The sequence below is a fragment of the Macaca fascicularis genome, chromosome 10 (assembly GCF_037993035.2).
Source record: "Macaca fascicularis isolate 582-1 chromosome 10, T2T-MFA8v1.1".
NCBI classification, from domain to species: Eukaryota; Metazoa; Chordata; class Mammalia; order Primates; family Cercopithecidae; genus Macaca; species Macaca fascicularis.
In genome coordinates this window covers 91,948,058-91,964,904 of record NC_088384.1, presented here as the reverse complement: position 1 = coordinate 91,964,904, position 16,847 = coordinate 91,948,058, and the positions used below count along the sequence as shown (strand labels likewise).

The 16,847-nt window shown below is 42.5% G+C and overlaps 1 protein-coding gene across 11 annotated transcripts in view; it reads right to left on the bottom strand.

The window, feature by feature from the left end:
• The window catches only part of PHF20 (PHD finger protein 20), a 189,335-nt gene that overhangs the window by 70,311 nt on the left and 102,177 nt on the right, over window positions 1–16,847 (bottom strand). For 8 of the 11 annotated variants that reach the window (XR_012419325.1, XM_074005202.1, XM_074005207.1 and 5 more), the window contains 3 exons: window positions 14,971–15,084; window positions 13,401–13,580; window positions 12,706–12,885 (listed from right to left, as the gene is read on the bottom strand). Coding sequence is in view for 9 of the 11 variants with exons in the window: in XM_005568880.5 (XP_005568937.3) it covers window positions 12,706–12,885; window positions 13,401–13,580; window positions 14,971–15,084 (474 nt within the window). In the remaining 2 variants the exon portion in view is untranslated. Of the gene's footprint in view, window positions 1–2,090; window positions 2,167–12,705; window positions 12,886–13,400; window positions 13,581–14,970; window positions 15,085–16,847 lie in introns of those variants that run through there. The other 3 variants (XM_045362861.3, XM_074005201.1, XM_074005206.1) reach the window with 2 other exon arrangements.

The window sequence follows — 16,847 nt, the reverse complement described above, 5'->3', positions numbered from 1 at the left end:
TCATATTCTTCAGAAATGTAATGTGAAGGTCATTAAAAAAAAAAAAAGCTTATTCCCCTGTCCCTCACTCCAGTAAAAAAAAAGTAGAAGACAGAAGGTCTGTTTCAGATTAAAGGAGACAAAAGAAATATGACAGCTGAATTCAACATGTGTTCCTGGATTGGATCTTGACCAGAAATAAAAAAAATTCACCCCATTTTTGCCACAAAGAACATTATTAGAACAAATGGCAAAGTTTTTAAAAGGTCTTGATTTTGATTATATTGTGTGAACGAAAGAGAACGTCCTTGTTTTCAGGAACTACACACTGAAATATTCAGAGCTAAAGGTCGGCAATTTATTTTCAAACAATTCAAAAAACTACATTAAAAAATCTGGGAGCGGGCTGGGCACAGTAGCTCACGCCTGTAATCCCAGCATTTTGGGAGGCCAAGGTGGGTAGATCACTTGAGGTCAGGAGTTCAAGACCTGCTTGACCAACATGGTGAAACTCCATCTCTACTAAAAATACAAAAAAAATTAGCCAGGCATGGTGGCGTGTGCCTGTAATTCCAGCTACTCGGGAGGCGGAGACAGGAGAATTGCTTGAACCCAGGAGGCGGAGGTTGCAGTGAGCCAAGATCTCGCCACTGTACTCTAGCTTGGGCAACTGAGTAAGACTCCATCTCAAAAAATAAAATAAAATAAAATCTGGGAGAGAATAATAAAGCTAACATGGTAAATTGCTAGCAATTGGGGAATCTATATTTTCCAACATGGGGAAAGGTATAAGGGAAATCTTTTTGCTATTTTTGCAACTTTTTTATAAATCTGAAATTATTTTTTGTCATTTTTTTAACCCACACTACATAGGTGTATAAATCTAAATTATTTCAAAATAAAAACTTCCTAAAATAAATATTCAGGAAAAAATATGCATCTATTACATAGGAAGAATACTTTGAAGCCATAAATACCTAAGTGGAAGGAAAGGAACCACACCCACATATAGTCCTGGTGAACATTTCAAGGCTAGCCCCTGGAATGCAGATGTATGCACTCAGCCCCCACAAAAATCACTGAACACTCATTCCACAAGGTGGCAGAGCTGCCCCAAATGCCAGAATTAGGTTGGAACAGTTAGCTCTGGACTAGATGTGTTGCCCTCCCAGCTCCTCCTCCTCCTGCTGCCCACGAGCCTCCTTCACACCAATTTATCAGATTGTGACTCCATCTCAGTTTAAAAACGCAAGACTGTGGCACCAGCTCAGGACAGCAATCACTAAAGAGTGACTAACGCAGCATCCCAGCTTCCAGGGGCCTGGCTGGATGCTTCTGAAGATGGTCATGGTCCCGCCCTATTTCCTACTTACTTACGTAATACATTCCTGGTGAATGAGTTCTCAACAACCTCCCGTTCCCCCAGCAATCTTTCTGGATCATTCTGTACTCACACCACTAAACCTATGTTCCAAAAGAAACACCAGAAACACCATTCAGTTTCCAGATCAAGACATTTTCCACAACTCAAAGAATTCAAAAGGCACCATCCAGTCCTGGAGTACTGACATCACTTGTACCACACACTACCCTCCAAACCTAGCCACCCTGCTAAGTCTCTTACTCTGAGTGTACACACTGCTTTAATGAGTGCCCCGAGAGCAGAAGTTTGCATCACATACTGTGCAATGCCCCTAAAGGCAGGGACTCTGTTCATTTCACTTGATTTATATAGCACCCAGCATCTTATCAGATGGAATTAGGCACTCAGCAGGAAAACAACAGTTACAGACTCTGGGCCAAGGTACACTGGCTCACACCTGTAATTTCAGCGCTTTGGGAAGCCGAGGCAAGTGGATTGCTTGAGCTCAGGAGTTCGAGACCAGCCTGGGCAAAATGGCAAAACCCTGTCTCTACAAAAAATACAAAAATTAGCCAGGAGTGATGGAAAGTGCCTGTGGTCAGAATGATTCAGGAGGCTGAACAGTGGGAGGATCACTGAAGTTCTGGAAGTCAAGACTGCAGTGAGCCGTGACAGTGCCACTGCATTCCAGCCTGGATGACAGAGTGAGATCCTGTCTCAAACAAAAATTTAATTTAATTTTACCAACCTCTACAATACCGACCATTAGGAAGTGTGCCAATCTAGCTAAGTCACTCCTTCATGCCAAATATTAGGCTCTTTGTCTGTAAAACAGGGAGAATTAATAGGGAAAAGTTAGAAAGAACTTAAATATATTTCAGCAGGGGCTAGGTAAATAAATTATGGAACATCCATACAATGAAATAAACTATACGTAATTGTTTTTGTTTTTGTTTTTCCAGGGACAGGGTCTCACTCTGTTGTCAAGGCTGGAGTGCAGTGGTAGGATCATAACTTACTGCAACACTGAATGCCTGGGCTTAGAGCGATCCTCCCGCATCAGCCTCCCGAGTAGCTGGGACTACAGCCGTGTGCCACAATGCCTAGCTAATTATATTCTTTTCATTTTTTTCTTTTCTTTTTTTTTGAGACAGAGTGTCGTTCTATCACCCAGGCTGGAGTGCAATAACGTGATCTCGGCTCACTGCAACCTCCACCTCCCACGTTCAGGCAATTCTCCTCTCTCAGCCTCCAGAGTAGCTGGGACTACAGGCACACACCACCGCACCCGGCTAAATTTTTGTATTTTTAGTAGAAACAGGGTTTCGCCATGTTGTCCAGGCTGGTCTCTAACTCCTGACCTCAGGTGATCTGCCTGCCTTGGCCTCCCAAAGTGCTGGGATTACAGACTTGAGCCACTGTGCCCGGCCTAATTATATGTAATTGTGAAAGGAGACAGGGCTGGGCATAGTGACTCATGCCTCCAATCCCACCACTTTGGGAGGCCCAGGTGGGGGCCCAGAGTTCAAGACCAGCATGGGCAATATATCAAGACCCCATCTCCACAAAAAATTTAAAAATTAGCCAAGCTTGGTGCCACATGTCTGTAGTCCTAGCTACTCAGGAGGCTGAGGCGGAAAGATGGCTTAAGCCCAGGAGGTCGAGGCTGCAGTGAGCTATGATCATGCCACTACACTCCAGCCTGGGTGACAGAGCAAAACCCTTCTCAAACAAATAAATGAATGAATACATAAATAAATATTACCCATCACATTACTGATATGTTTCCCCATGGACCTACTTGCTCTGGCAGGGAATAAAAAGTATTCAATAAAAGTGTGCTTGAACAAGGCCCAGAGGTAGGAGTGTATCTGCTATACCTGCAGGATAGCAAGGAGGCCATGTGGCTGCAGCAGAATCAACAGGAAGGTGAGGCAACAGGTGGCCAGAAGAAGCTGGGCCCTGCAGGCCAGTGTATGGTCCTGAGGCCCTCATGACCAAATACTAACAGTAGTGGGCCATGGGACTATGGGAGACAAGAATGTTAGTTGAATTATCCTTGTATATTTCTGGAGTTCTTTTCAAATTTACGAATATTTTTTTCAATTGCCCAGAAAAAGCATACAGAATAAAGACAAGATGACTGCCATAAATGGGGTGAAAGGCACAGACTGATAAAGTCTGAAGAAAGTCCTGATTTTGAAAATTATATTGTGGTAATGTAGAAGAATGTCCTTGTCTTTAGGAAATATGGATTTTTTTTTTTCTTTTTCTTATTTTCTTTTTTTTGATAGAGTCTTGCTGTGTCACCCAGGCTGGAGTGCAGTGGTGCTATCTTGGCTCACTGCAACCTCCGCCTCCTGGGTTCAAGCAATTCTCCCACCTCAGCCTCCCGAGTAGCTGGGATTACAGGTGCACACCACCACGCCTGGCTAATTAAATAGGGGATTTTCTAAAAAGTACTTAGGGAGGCCAGGTGCAGTGGTGGCTCACACCTATAATCCCAGCACTTTGCAAGGCTGAGGTGGGTGGATCACCTGAGGTCAGGAGTTCAAGACCAGCCTGGCCAACATGGAAACCCAGTCTCTACTAAAAATACAAAAATTAGTCGGGCATGGTAGCGTGCGCCTGTAATCCAAGCTACTTGGGAAGCTGGGGCAGGAGAATCTCTTGAACCCCGGAGGCAGAGGTTGCAGTGAGTAGAAATCACACTACTATACTCCAGCCTGGGTGACAAAAGCGAGAAACTCTGTCTCAAAAAAAAAAAAAAAAAGTATTTAGGGATAAAGGTCTGGAACTTATTTTTAAACAATTCAGAAAAAGTACTTTCTAAAAAAAAAAATTAAAATTTTTTATTTTCTTTGAGACAGAGTCTCACTCTGTCATCTAGGCCGGAGTACAGTGGCATGATCTTGGCTCACTGCAATCTACACCTCCCAAGTTCAAGAGATTCTCTTGCCTCAGCCTCTCAAGTAGCTAGGACTACAAGCATGTGCCATCATGCCCGACTAATTTTTTTATTTTTGTAGAGACAGGGTTTCAATATGTTGGCCAGGCTGGTCTCGAACTCCTGACCTCAAGTGATCTGCCCGCCTCAGGCTCCCAAAGTGCTGGAATTACAGGCGTGAGCCACTGCATCCCATCTAGAAAAAGTACTTTAAAAAACAGAATAATAAGCTGGGCGCGGTGGCTCACGCCTGTAATCCCAGCACTTTCGGAGGCCGAGGCGGGTAGATCATGATGTCAGGAGATCGAGACCATCCTGGCTAATATGGTGAAACCCCATTTCTACTAAAAATACAAAAAAAATTAGCCAGGCGTGTTGGTGGGCACCTGTAGTCCCAGCTACTCGGGAGGCTGAGGCAGCAGAATGGCATGAACCCAGGAGGCGGAGTTTGCAGTGAACCAAGATTGCGCCACTGCACTCCAGCCTGGGTGACTGAGCAAGACTCCATCTCAGAGAAGAAAAAAAATAGAATAATAAAGCAAATATGGTAAATTGCTGGCAATCGGGGAATTTGGTTAAAGGTATATTCTTTGTACCATTTTTGACAACATTTTTAATAACAAATTATTTCAAAATAAAAACTTCTTTAAAATATATGCAGAAAAAAATGCCTTATGGCCACAAAATAGCTAAATGGAAGGAAAGCAACCCTGCCAACACAGGTTATCTCCCTATCCTGAAAATGAAGCATTTTTCAGTTTCTCAATAAATTCCTCAAAGCAACCAACCTCAGTTTGGCAGCAACTTACCCCACCTTAACCCACTTCAGGAAGTCTGCAATCAAGTCAGAACACATACCTGACAGTCTCAGAAATGGCCCTGTGGTCATGCCATGCTAGCTGCTTTGCCTACAGTTTCAAATGCCTAAGTGCTACCCATCCTTCAAGGTCCTGTGCAAGTACTACCTTCTTCCATCCCTGCCCCTAAAGCACCAACCTCTCCCCAAGAGGCAAATAGCAAATCCAAATAGCAGTTAATGAACGCTAAAACCAAGAGTGCCCAGTCATCTTTGCATACTCAACAGTTAGCAGTCCTAGGCATATGTTAAAGGCTCAGTAAGTGAGCTGACGTCAATTAATTTCTCTCTCTCTCTCCTTTCTCTTTCTCTCTTTCTTTCCTTCTTTCACACGGTCTCACTCTGTCGCGGCTCTGGAGCACAGTGTTGCCATGACCATGGCTTATTATAGCTTTGACCTCCAGGGCTCAATCAATCCTCCCACCTCAGCCTCACAAGTAGCTGGGATTACAGGCTCATGCCACCACACCCGGCTAATTTGGTTTTTGGGGTTTTGTTTTGGGGTTTTTGTTTTTTTTTTTTGGAGACATGGGGTTTCACCATGTTGCCCAGGCTGGTCTTGAAAGGTCAATTTCTTTCTTTTTTACATGGGTCACTTTAATAACAATACATATACCATGTTACCACCATGGAATGTAAATTCAGTTAGATATGAGAATTTCACAAGCGTAATAACATTCTATGGTATATAAAAGTTTGGGTATACTGTCTGGCCTAACCAGATTGCTCTTAAGCCATTAATCAAAACCATTATAGGTAATTTGTTCAGTTTAATGTTTATAATTCTTATGGAAAAAATAAGCAATGCACACATTTAAAAAGTGTTCATTTACCTTTGCATGAGTGCTTAAAATACATATTTCTATTTCAAGATGACATTTAAAAATTATTCTAATATAACAGCAGCAAAAATATAATTTGCAATTACTAAAGAAATAAACTAGAATCCATAAGTTATTCTCATGTTTACAACTGTGATTCTTTAATAAATACTGCTATTATGCAGCTCTACTGTAAGTTTTCTAGATTTGGTTTAAACACACGCACATATACATATTGTCAGTTGTGGGAAGCTTTACAAGTTATATTCCAAGCACTTTTTGGACAGAGTTCTTAAAGAGCCAGCCAGCCCACAAAACAGGCAGAAAAATAGTTAAATTAACTGGGGCAAATAGGACTCTTCTATAACATCCAAAATACATGAGACTCTGCAGCAAACTGGGAATACTTCGGGGTTGGCCCGTTATCTTCTTTAGAACTAAGTTCATCTTAACAATTTAAGAAGGTGGACATCTCGACACCATCAACTGCATTTAGGTCACATGTTTCTTTTAAGTTAACTTGACTTCCTTGAATGACCTAGTTAGTAAACTAGTCACTAGTAATTCAGTCACCAGGCATATCAAGCCTGTAAAAAAGTAAGACAATATTCAAAATGCCATGTTACCATCTAAACCCATACAAATTAGTTTATTTTCAACAATAATACATAACTTCAATAATGAGAAGTCTAACTAAAGCAAGCTCCTCCAACAAGACCAAGACAGCATCTCTTCTTCTAAGGCTTAGGTTTTGCCCAGAATTCGCGCCCAGCCAAATTTTTGTATCTTTAGTAGAGATGAGGTTTCACCATGTTGGCCAGGCTGGTCTCTAACTCCTAATGTCAGGTGATTTGCCCACCTTGGCCTCCCAAAGTGCTGGGATTACAGGAATGAGCCACCACACCCAGCCCGAGACCTCTAAACTTCTAGGGGAATTACTAACTTCTGTTTTACTGCATAAATGAATGCTTGCCCAATTACAACAGTCACAACTGCATTCTCCTCTGGCTTTTTTATTTTTCTATTTTTGAGATAGAGTCTCACTCTGTCGCCTAAGCTGGAGTACAGTGGCACGATCTCGGCTCACTGCAACCTCCACCTCCCAGGTTCAAGCAACTCTCCCACCTCAGCCTCCCGAGTAGCTAGGATTACAGGCGCCTGCCACCATACCTGGGTAATTTTTGTATTTTTGATAGAGATGGGGTGTCACCATGTTGGCCAGGCTGGTCTCGAACTCCTGACCTCAAGTGATCTGTCCACCTCGACCCCCCAAAGTGCTGAGATTACAGGCATGAGCCACTAGACCCAGCCATCTACTCTGGCTTTTAAGTCACTAAAGCAAAAAGCAAATACCTCATTAAAAAAATATATATATATACAGCAATGGGTTCCATGCTATATTTATTCCTCTTGGCTCAAGCTCAAAGTAATTTGACCTCCACCCTTACTATTAACCCTCTTGGAAAATAGATAAGTGCTTCAATCCATTGCAATGGTTTCAAAATTATTCCCTTAGAAAGGCAAAATTATTCCCTTAGAAAGGACCTTTGTAAGGATGCAAAAGACAACGTGAAATCTCATCATCATCCTTTCCCCTAGACTCACCCGTCCCACCCTTACTATACTTGATTCTGTGCTCTCCACAATCCAGAAACATAGCTAAGTTAGCTAATGCAAGACAGAAATTATGTATGTGTATATCTTGGGAAAAAGTAGAGCCCAAGACCCCATAAAATACGTAAACTTTACAAAAGGCACTGGAGTTAGCTTCCAATCTAGTCTCTTATATGCATGGCGTATTTCCTAGTGGTATAGGAACAATTAACTACAAATTTCAAGTGACATCTAACATAACACTACCCTTAAGACAACATAATTAAAAGCTTAGTCTGCTGAGTCACAAGGGATGTGGCTGATCATCTAGAGCTCTCCCTGCCACGACAGACAACTAAATTCCGAGATTAAATTTCCACCTCATTTATATATGAACTTTAATAATTTGCCCGATCTGTCAGAAGAGCAGGCTGGGAAGAGCACCAACACTGAGAGGAGGATGAGCAAAAAAAGGAAGATCCCTTGCCCCGACAAGCCCTCAAGGCTGAAGCACAACACTATGGACTCAGCTAGACACAGGACTAAGAGAACAGCAACAGAGATGAGCCAGGAATGAATACTTCAGTACTCTTCTAATTTTTTTAATTTTTTTTTTTTTTTTTTTTTTTTTGAGACGGACTCTCACTCTGTCACCCAGGCTGGAATAGTACAGTGGTGCGATCTCAGCTCACTGCAACCTCTGCCTTCTGGGTTTAAGCAATTCTCCTGCCTCAATCTCCAGAGTAGCTGGGACTACAGGCACGCGCCACCACGCCCAGCGAATTTTTGTATTTTTAGTAGAGACGGGGTTTCACCATGTTGGCCAGTCTGGTCTCGAATTCCTGACCTCAAGTGATCTGCCTGCCTAGGCATCCGAGAGTGCTGGGATTATAGGCGTGAGCCACCACGCCCGGACAATTTTTTAAAAATTTTTAAGAGATAGGGTCTTGTTCTGTCACCCAGGCTGGCAGTGGTACAATCACAGCTCACGGCAGCCTCGACCTCCCCAGTTTAAGTGATCCTCCCACCTTAGCCTCCCAAGTAGCTGGGACTATAGGCATGAACCATCATGCCAGGCTAATTTTTTTATTTTTTGAAGAGAGAGGGTCTCACTATGTTGATGCAAGACCTTCAATATAGCGAGTTTTGAACTCCTAGCCTCAAGTGATCCTCCCGTCTCGACCTCCCAGAGTACTGAGATTCACTATTTTCAAACAGCTGCTCTACTACATTTATTTTAACTATATAGCATCTGGCCAAGGGAAAAAAAAAAACTATTCAAAAAAAATTTTTAAGTTATACAAATAAAAAGTAGGCAATTCTAAAGACACATAGTCTTATTTGTTTTTTAACTAAAAGTTAAGAAAAAAAATTTAGCTGGGCATAATGGCACATGCCTGTAGTCCCAGCTACTCAAGTGACTGAGGCAGGAGGATCACTTGAGTCCAGGAGGTCCTGGCTGCTCTGAGCTGTGATTGTGCCACTGCACTCCAGCCTGGGAAACAGTGAGACTCTATCTTTAAAAAAAAGTCAAGTTTAAACAAAAACCAGAAGAACTTGTCATCAGGAACCTATAAGAAAATCTGAAGGAAATTCTTCATGCTGAAAAGAAATCTTCGAAGAAATAAAGAACATTGGAAATAGGCATGTGTAAATACGACTGTTGCTTTTGCCTTATTGTCTTTAACATACATAATTGTGTAAAGCAAAAATTATAATACTACATTATGAAATTTATAATAGGCCAGGCATAGTGGCTAACGCCTATAATCACAGGACTTTGGGGAGGCCAAGGCGGGTAGATCACTTGAGGTCAGGAGTTCCAGACCAGCTTGACCAACATGGTGAAACCCCATCTCTACTAAAAATACAAAAAAAAAAAAATTAGCCAGGCGTGGTGGCACATGCCTGTAATCCCAGCTACTTGGGAGGCTGAGGCAGGAGAATTGCTTGAATCCGGGAGGCAGAGGTTGCAGTGAGCCAAGATCACGCCATTGCACTCCACCTGGGCAACAAGAGTGAAACTCCATCTCAAAAAAATAAATAAAACTTTTTTTAAAAAGGAATTTATAGGATATGTAGATATAATTCATGTGACAACTACAACGTGGGGGAGGTTAATGGAACATTTTTTTTTTTTTTTTTTTTTTTTTTTTTGAGACGGAGTCTTGCTCTGTAGCCCGGGCTGGAGTGCAGTGGCCGGATCTCAGCTCACTGCAAGCTCCGCCTCCCGGGTTTAGGCCATTCTCCTGCCTCAGCCTCCCAAGTAGCTGGGACTACAGGCGCCCGCCACCTCGCCCGGCTAGTTTTTTGTATTTTTAGTAGAGACGGGGTTTCACGGTGTTAGCCAGAATGGTCTCGATCTCCTGACCTCGTGATCCGCCCGTCTCGGCCTCCCAAAGTGCTGGGATTACAGGCTTGAGCCACTGCGCCCGGCCGGAACATTTTTACATAAAGTGGTTCAATATTAACTCTAAAGTGAACTGTGAAAAGTTAAGGATGCATACCATAATCCATAGAGTAACCTCTTTAAAAATGCTAGAAATACATCTAAAAGCTAACAGATGAATTAAAATGAAATTCTTAAAAAATTAACCTAAAAAACAAGAAACAAAACAAAACACAAATAAGATAAACAGACAACCAGCCTGGCCAACATGGTGAGACCCCGTCTCTACTAAAAAATACAAAAATTAGCCAACTGTGGTGGCAGGTGCCTGTAATCCCAGCTACTCAGGAGGCTGAGGCAGGTGAATCGCTTCAACCCGAGAGGCAGAGGTTGCAGTGAGCAGAAATCGCGCCACTGCACTCCAGCCTGGGCAATAGAGCAAGACTCTGTTGCACAGAGCAACACTCTGTCCTTAAAAAAAAAAAAAAAAAAAAAAGGCAAAACACAGTCAAATGTTAGACCAAAACCCAACCATATCAACAATTACATTTAGGCCAGGCACGGTGGCTCACATCTGTAATCCCAGCACTTTGGGAAGCCGAGGTGGGCAGATCATCTGTAGTCAGGAGTTCAAGGCCAACCTGGCCAATACGGAGAAACCCCGTCTCTACTAAAAATACAAAAATTAGCTGGACGTGGTGGCACATGCCTGTAATCCTAGCTACTCGGGAGGCTGAGACATGAGAATTGCTTGAACCCAGGAGGCAGAGGTTGAAGTGAATGGAGACTGCACCACTGCACTCCAGCCTGGGTGACAAAGCAAGATTCTGTCTCCAAAAAAAAAATTATAAATGTGTATGCATTTAAAAGATCTTCAAAATACGCAAAGCAAAAATGACAAAATTAGGCCGGTTGTGGTGGCTCATGCCTGTAATCCCAGCACTTTGGGAGGCCAAGGCAGGCGGATCATGAGGTCAGATCAAGACCATCCTGGCTAACATGGTGAAACCCTGTCTCTACTAAAAATACAAAAAAAAAATTAGCTGGGCGTGGTGGCGGGCGCCTGTAGCCCCAGCTACTCAGGAGGCTGAGACAGGAGAATGGTGTGAACCCGGGAGGCGGAGCCTGAAGTGAGCCGAGATCACACCACTGCACTCTAGCCTGGGCAATAGAGCGAGACTCCGTCTCAAAAAAAAAAAAAAAGCCGGGCGTGGTGGCTCAAGCCTGTAATCCCAGCACTTTGGGAGGCCGAGACGGGCAGATCACGAGGTCGGGAGATCGAGACCATCCTGGTTAACACGGTGAAACCCCGTCTCTACTAAAAAATACAAAAAGAAAAAACTAGCCGGGCGAGGTGGCGGGAGCCTGTAGTCCCAGCTACTCGGGAGGCTGAGGTAGGAGAATGGCGTGAACCCGGGAGGCGGAGCTTGCAGTGAGCTGAGATCCGGCCACTGCACTCCAGCCTGGGTGACAGAGCGAGACTCCGTCTCAAAAAAAAGAAATTCAAAAAAAAAAAAAAAAATGACAAAATTAAAGGGAGAAATTAACAAATCCACAATAACAGAGATTTTAACAACCCTCTCTTAGAAATTGACAGAACTAGACCAAAAGGAAAAAAAAAACACAAAAATCAATTTGTCAGAGAAACACCATCAACTACCTTGATCTAACTGACAGATATAGAACAAACACACAACAACGGTAAAAAACATGTTCTTCTCAAGTGCATATGAAACATTCACCAGGACAGATCATATGCTGGACCATAAATTAAATCTCAACAAATGTAAAAAGATTGAAATCCTACACAGCATGTTCTCTGACCACAGTAAAACTATATTAGAAATCAACAGCAATAAGGTATCTACAAAAACATAAAATACTTCAAACTAAAACAGCATACTTCTAAGAAACGCATGGTCAACAAATAAATCACAAGATATATTAAATTGAACAAAAATAGAAACACAACATATCAAAATTTGTAAGATGCTGCAAAAGCAGTGCTCAGTAGGAAATGTATGAATTTATTATTTATTTGTTTATTTATTTATTTATTTATTTATTTTTTAGACTGAGTCTCACTCTGTTGCCCAAGCTGGAGTGCAATGGCGGGATCTTAGCTCACCGCAACCTCCACCTCCTAGGTTCAAGCAATTCTCCTGCCTCAGCTTCCTGAGTAGCTGGGATTACAGGTGCCTGCCACCATGCCCAACTAATTTTTGTATTTTTGGTAGGGTTGGGGTTTCACCATGCTGGGCAGGCTGGTCTCGAACTCTCGACCTCAGGCAATCCACCCACCTCGGCCTCCCAAAGTGCTGGCATTACGAGCCACCACGCCCAGCCGGAAATTTATAACTTTAAATGCTCATATTAGGAAGAAAGATCTTTTCACCAGGCAATGAAAAAAAAAGGAAGAAAGATCTAAAATCAATTAGGTAAAGTTCTACAAAAAGCTGAAGGAAGAAAGCAAGATCAAAACAGAAATCAATGATATTTTAAAAAATAAATAGAGAAAATTGAAGTAAAAGCTCAGTTATTTGAAAACAAAATAGATAAAGCCCTAGCCATACTAAGAGAGGGAACACAAATTATGAAAATCAGAAATGAAAGGAGCATAACATTAAAATGATAAGAGAATATTAATAAAAGGTGAAAAACATCAACAGAAAATTTTTTTTTTTTTTTTTTTTTAGTTCACAAAGCATAAGCAAAAGTGTATATAAAAAGAGGATTAATTTAACTCTAAATATGAACCTTCCACAGTCGAAATCTCTTGTAATTCCACAAGGGGAGAAGTCGTTTCCGTTTTCATGGTGTTTTCTCCCATTGACGGGCAGTTCAACTCCAAGCCTGCAGCCCCGGATCCATCCCCAAAGGAGTGGCAAGTCAGTGCAGATGAGACCTGGCCAGCTTCCAAAGTAGACTTCAGCTGACCTAGAAGAAAAAAAGAAAGTTTGGGGGAAATATACATGTATGCAATTCTGAAACCGAAAGTCCTACAACAGTCTAAGAAAGCCAGGGACTTTTTAGAGGAAGGAATTAATCTAAAACAAAAAAGTATACATTCACAGGTTCCAGTACATACAGGCTGGCCTGTGAGCTTCTCAAAGAAAGAGGTTAAAGTGAAAGGAGAAATTGCTAGAAGTATAAACACAAAGGCACGAATGAGATGGCAGCAGAGAGAGAGAAGCAGGGCTCTTCAAACAGTGTACCTCCAGGCCAACATTGAGCGGTAAATAAGCAAAACCAACCACAAATGCATCCAGAAAGTATGTCTATTGAATAAATCATCAGTGAAGAGCAATACATTATAAACACACTACAGCCCATTCAATAGTTTGATTTCAAGACAATTTAATACTTGTGGAAGGCAGAACACAATGATTTAGATTGATTCTCACTAAAAAGGCACCAGGTTGGCAAGACAATTCCTGAACAGATTGACTCACCTTCTTCAGATTCCTTGGTACTAGACAACGTGTCTTGCAAAGGATCCGTATCAACCAAATCTGATACAACCAAGTCAGGATCTAGGATCTCATGGGTCCCATTAGTGGACAGCCTGGAGGAACGTCTCCTCGATAAGTCTCTGTCAGTGTTTTCCGAGTAGTTTTTTGACTTTTCCTGGGCTATTAAACCATTAAGAGAGTTGTAGTCAAGAGACCAACAAGAAGAAATAACTGTGCTACTACAGATTTCTGGGCTGGATGTCTCTAAAAGGACTTTACAGAGAGACTCCTGGAATATTAGAGTAGTGATAAAAGCAAATACCCTTTACTAGTTTACAGTTTTAAGTAAGGGCAAAGCATCCCTGCCAGGATAGAATTTCACTTCTTTAAGGATTCATGGTCTGAAAATGTGTACTAGGTCATGTCCCACTCTTGACAACTATGCTCTATTTTGGGGCTTCCCAAATGTACTAACTTCCAAAGTCAATAAGGTTTATAAGAGCCTTACTTAGAGCTATCACAAATCCTTTCTGGAGCCAACAGGATACTTTTTATTTTAAATTTATTTAAATATTTGAGCCAACTCACTCCAGAGGGTATTTTTTTAAATAAATAAATAGTATTTTATTTTGTATTTTTATTTTTTGTAAGACAGAGTCTCACTCTATCACTCAGGCTGGAGGACAGTGGCACAGTCTTGGCTCACTGCAATCTCCGCCTCCTAGGTTCAAACAATTCTCCTGCCTCAGCCTCCCGAGTAGCTGGGATTACAGGTACCTGCCACCACACCCAGCTAATTTTTTTTTTTTTTTTTTTTTTTGAGACGGAGTCTCACTGTCACCCAGGCTGGAGTGCGGTGGCGGGATCTCGGCTCGCTGCAAGCTCTGCCTCCTGGGTTCACACCATTCTCCTGCCTCAGCCTCCCAAGTAGCTGGGACTACAGGCACCTGCCAACAAGCCCGGCTTATTTTTTGTATTTTTTAGTACAGACGCGGTTTGACCATGTTAGCCAAGACGATCTCGATCTCCTTACCTCATGATCTGCCCACCTCCACCTCCCAAAGTGCTGGGATTACAGGTGTGTGCCATTGTGCCCGGCCACACCCAGCTAATTTTTATATTTTTAGTAAAGACAGGGTTTCACCATGTTGGCCAGGCTGGTCTCAAACTCCTAACCTCAGATGATCCACCCACCTCAGCCTCCCAAACTACTGGGATTACAGGCATGAGCCACTGCGCCCGGCCAATAAGTAGTATTTTTAAAGTTTCACTCTACATAGAAACCCATCCCTTCCTAAGCCATTAAATTTCCAGTGGCATCCAAATCAAATGTGATTTATGGATATGAAGATGATACCACAGAACCCAGCATTAGCACAGTTTGTGCTTTGGGATTTATTTTTCTTCTAGCAAAAACTCCTTCTGATCCAACTGCATCCTACTCACATTACCTCATGTGACCAGAGACAAACATTAGAGCCTATAGGGAATGGGGGACAGGATGAATATAGAGGAGGCTGACCCAAACAATGTCAAATTCTAGCCACACATAAACAAACTGGAAACTCACATGAATTTTTGTCAAGTCGAGGACGTTTTAATGGGACTTCACATCCTTTTGATATTTTCCGTCTTCTCAATTCCAATGTTATTGGTTGCAAAGTTTGAGAGTTTGAATCCACAGCTACCATGTTTATAAAACCACACAAAAAAGATACATAATTTCTTAGTGTCTGTCATTTTTATATACAAATAAAACATATATATGCAAAAATCACTGCATTATAAATGGACCATCAAAATGTCATTCTTACTTAAGATAAAAGAAAAAAAGTAAAATGAGTGAGAAATTACTTCCTTATAGGAGATACCTTGCAGATTGACCTCCTGAATCTTTTCTATGATCCAGCTCCAGTTTTCAACCTCTACTTGCTACATTAATTACCTTAGCATTGAGCCTAGTTTTGAGGGTACAAGAAAAATGTCTAAGAGAATTTTTTTTTTTTCTTTTGAGACGGAGTCTTGCTCTGTCCCCCAAGCTGGAGTGCAGTGGCGTGCTCTCTGCTCACTGCAACCTCCGCCTCCCAGGTGCAAGCAATTCTCCTGCCTCAGCCTCCAGAGTAGCTGGGATTACAGGCACCCAACACCACACCCGGCTAATTTTTGTAATTTTAGTAGAGTCACGGTTTCCCCATGTTGGTCAGGCTGGTCTCGAATTCTTGACCTCAAGTGATCCAGCCGCCTCGGCCTCCCGAAGTTCTGGGATTACAGGCATGAGCCATGAGATCTGGCCAAGAATTTGTATTTTCTTAAACACAATCCTAAAAAAATTATTGGGAGACTATGCTACTTAATAGTCAATGTTCCAGGCAAGCCTGCTGGTCCCCGGCAAACCCAGCTCTGACGTAATTTAGCAGTACAGACGGTAAGCCTTTGAAGAGTACTTACTATTTAGTTTTTTGTTTGTTTGTTTGCTTGCTTGCTTGCTTGTTTTTTTGAGATGAAGTCTTGGTCTGTTGCCCAGGCTACAGTGCAGTGGCGCGATCTTGGCTCAATGCTACCTCTGCCTCCTGAGTTCAAGCGATTCTCCTGCCTCAGCCTTCCCTGTAGCTGGGATTACAGGTGCCTGCCACATCTGGCAAATTTTTTTTTTTTGGTATTTTTAATAGAGATGGGGTTTCACCATGTTGGCCAGGCTGGTCTTGAACTCTTGACCTCAAGTGATCTGCCTCCCAAAGTGCTGAGATTACAGGCGTGAGCCACCTGCCCGGCATAATACTTACTATTAATTTTTTTTTTTTTTTTTTGAGATGGAGTTTCGCTCTCATTGCCCAGGCTGGACTGCAATGGCGCGATCTCAGCTCACTGCAACCTCTGCCTCCCAGGTTCAAGTGATTCTCCTGTCTCAGCCTCCCAAGTAGCTGGGTTTACAGGCATGCACCACCACGCCTGGCTAATTTTGTATTTTTAGTAAAGACAGGGTTTCTCCATGTTGGTCAGGCTGGTCTCGAACTCCTGACCTCAGGTGATCTGCCCACCTCGGCCTCCCAAAGTGCTGGGATTACAGGCGTGAGCCACTGAGCCTGGCCCTTACTATTTAGTTTTAAACCTACGACCTAAGAAGCTCTCCCCAAATCAGAAAAGATGAGAATCAAAAAGGCAGGCAGAAGGAACTGGGAAGTTGGGCAGGAAGGCAAGGCTAAGGGGTCTCAGGAAGGGTAAAATGAGGAGAGAGAAGAGGAAGGAGGAAAGGAAGATGGAGGAAGAGAAGTAAATGGAAAGAAAAGAGGAAGGGAAGGGAGAAAGATGAGAAGGGGGAAGAGGGACAGAAAAGATTCATCTAAGACCTGTAGCTTCAGGTAGGTCAAATGGCTCAACAAGACACAGGCCTGAAGTGTGAGGAAGCAAACCAGAAGACCGTTGAACTCCAAGGTTCTTCCTGTGTTC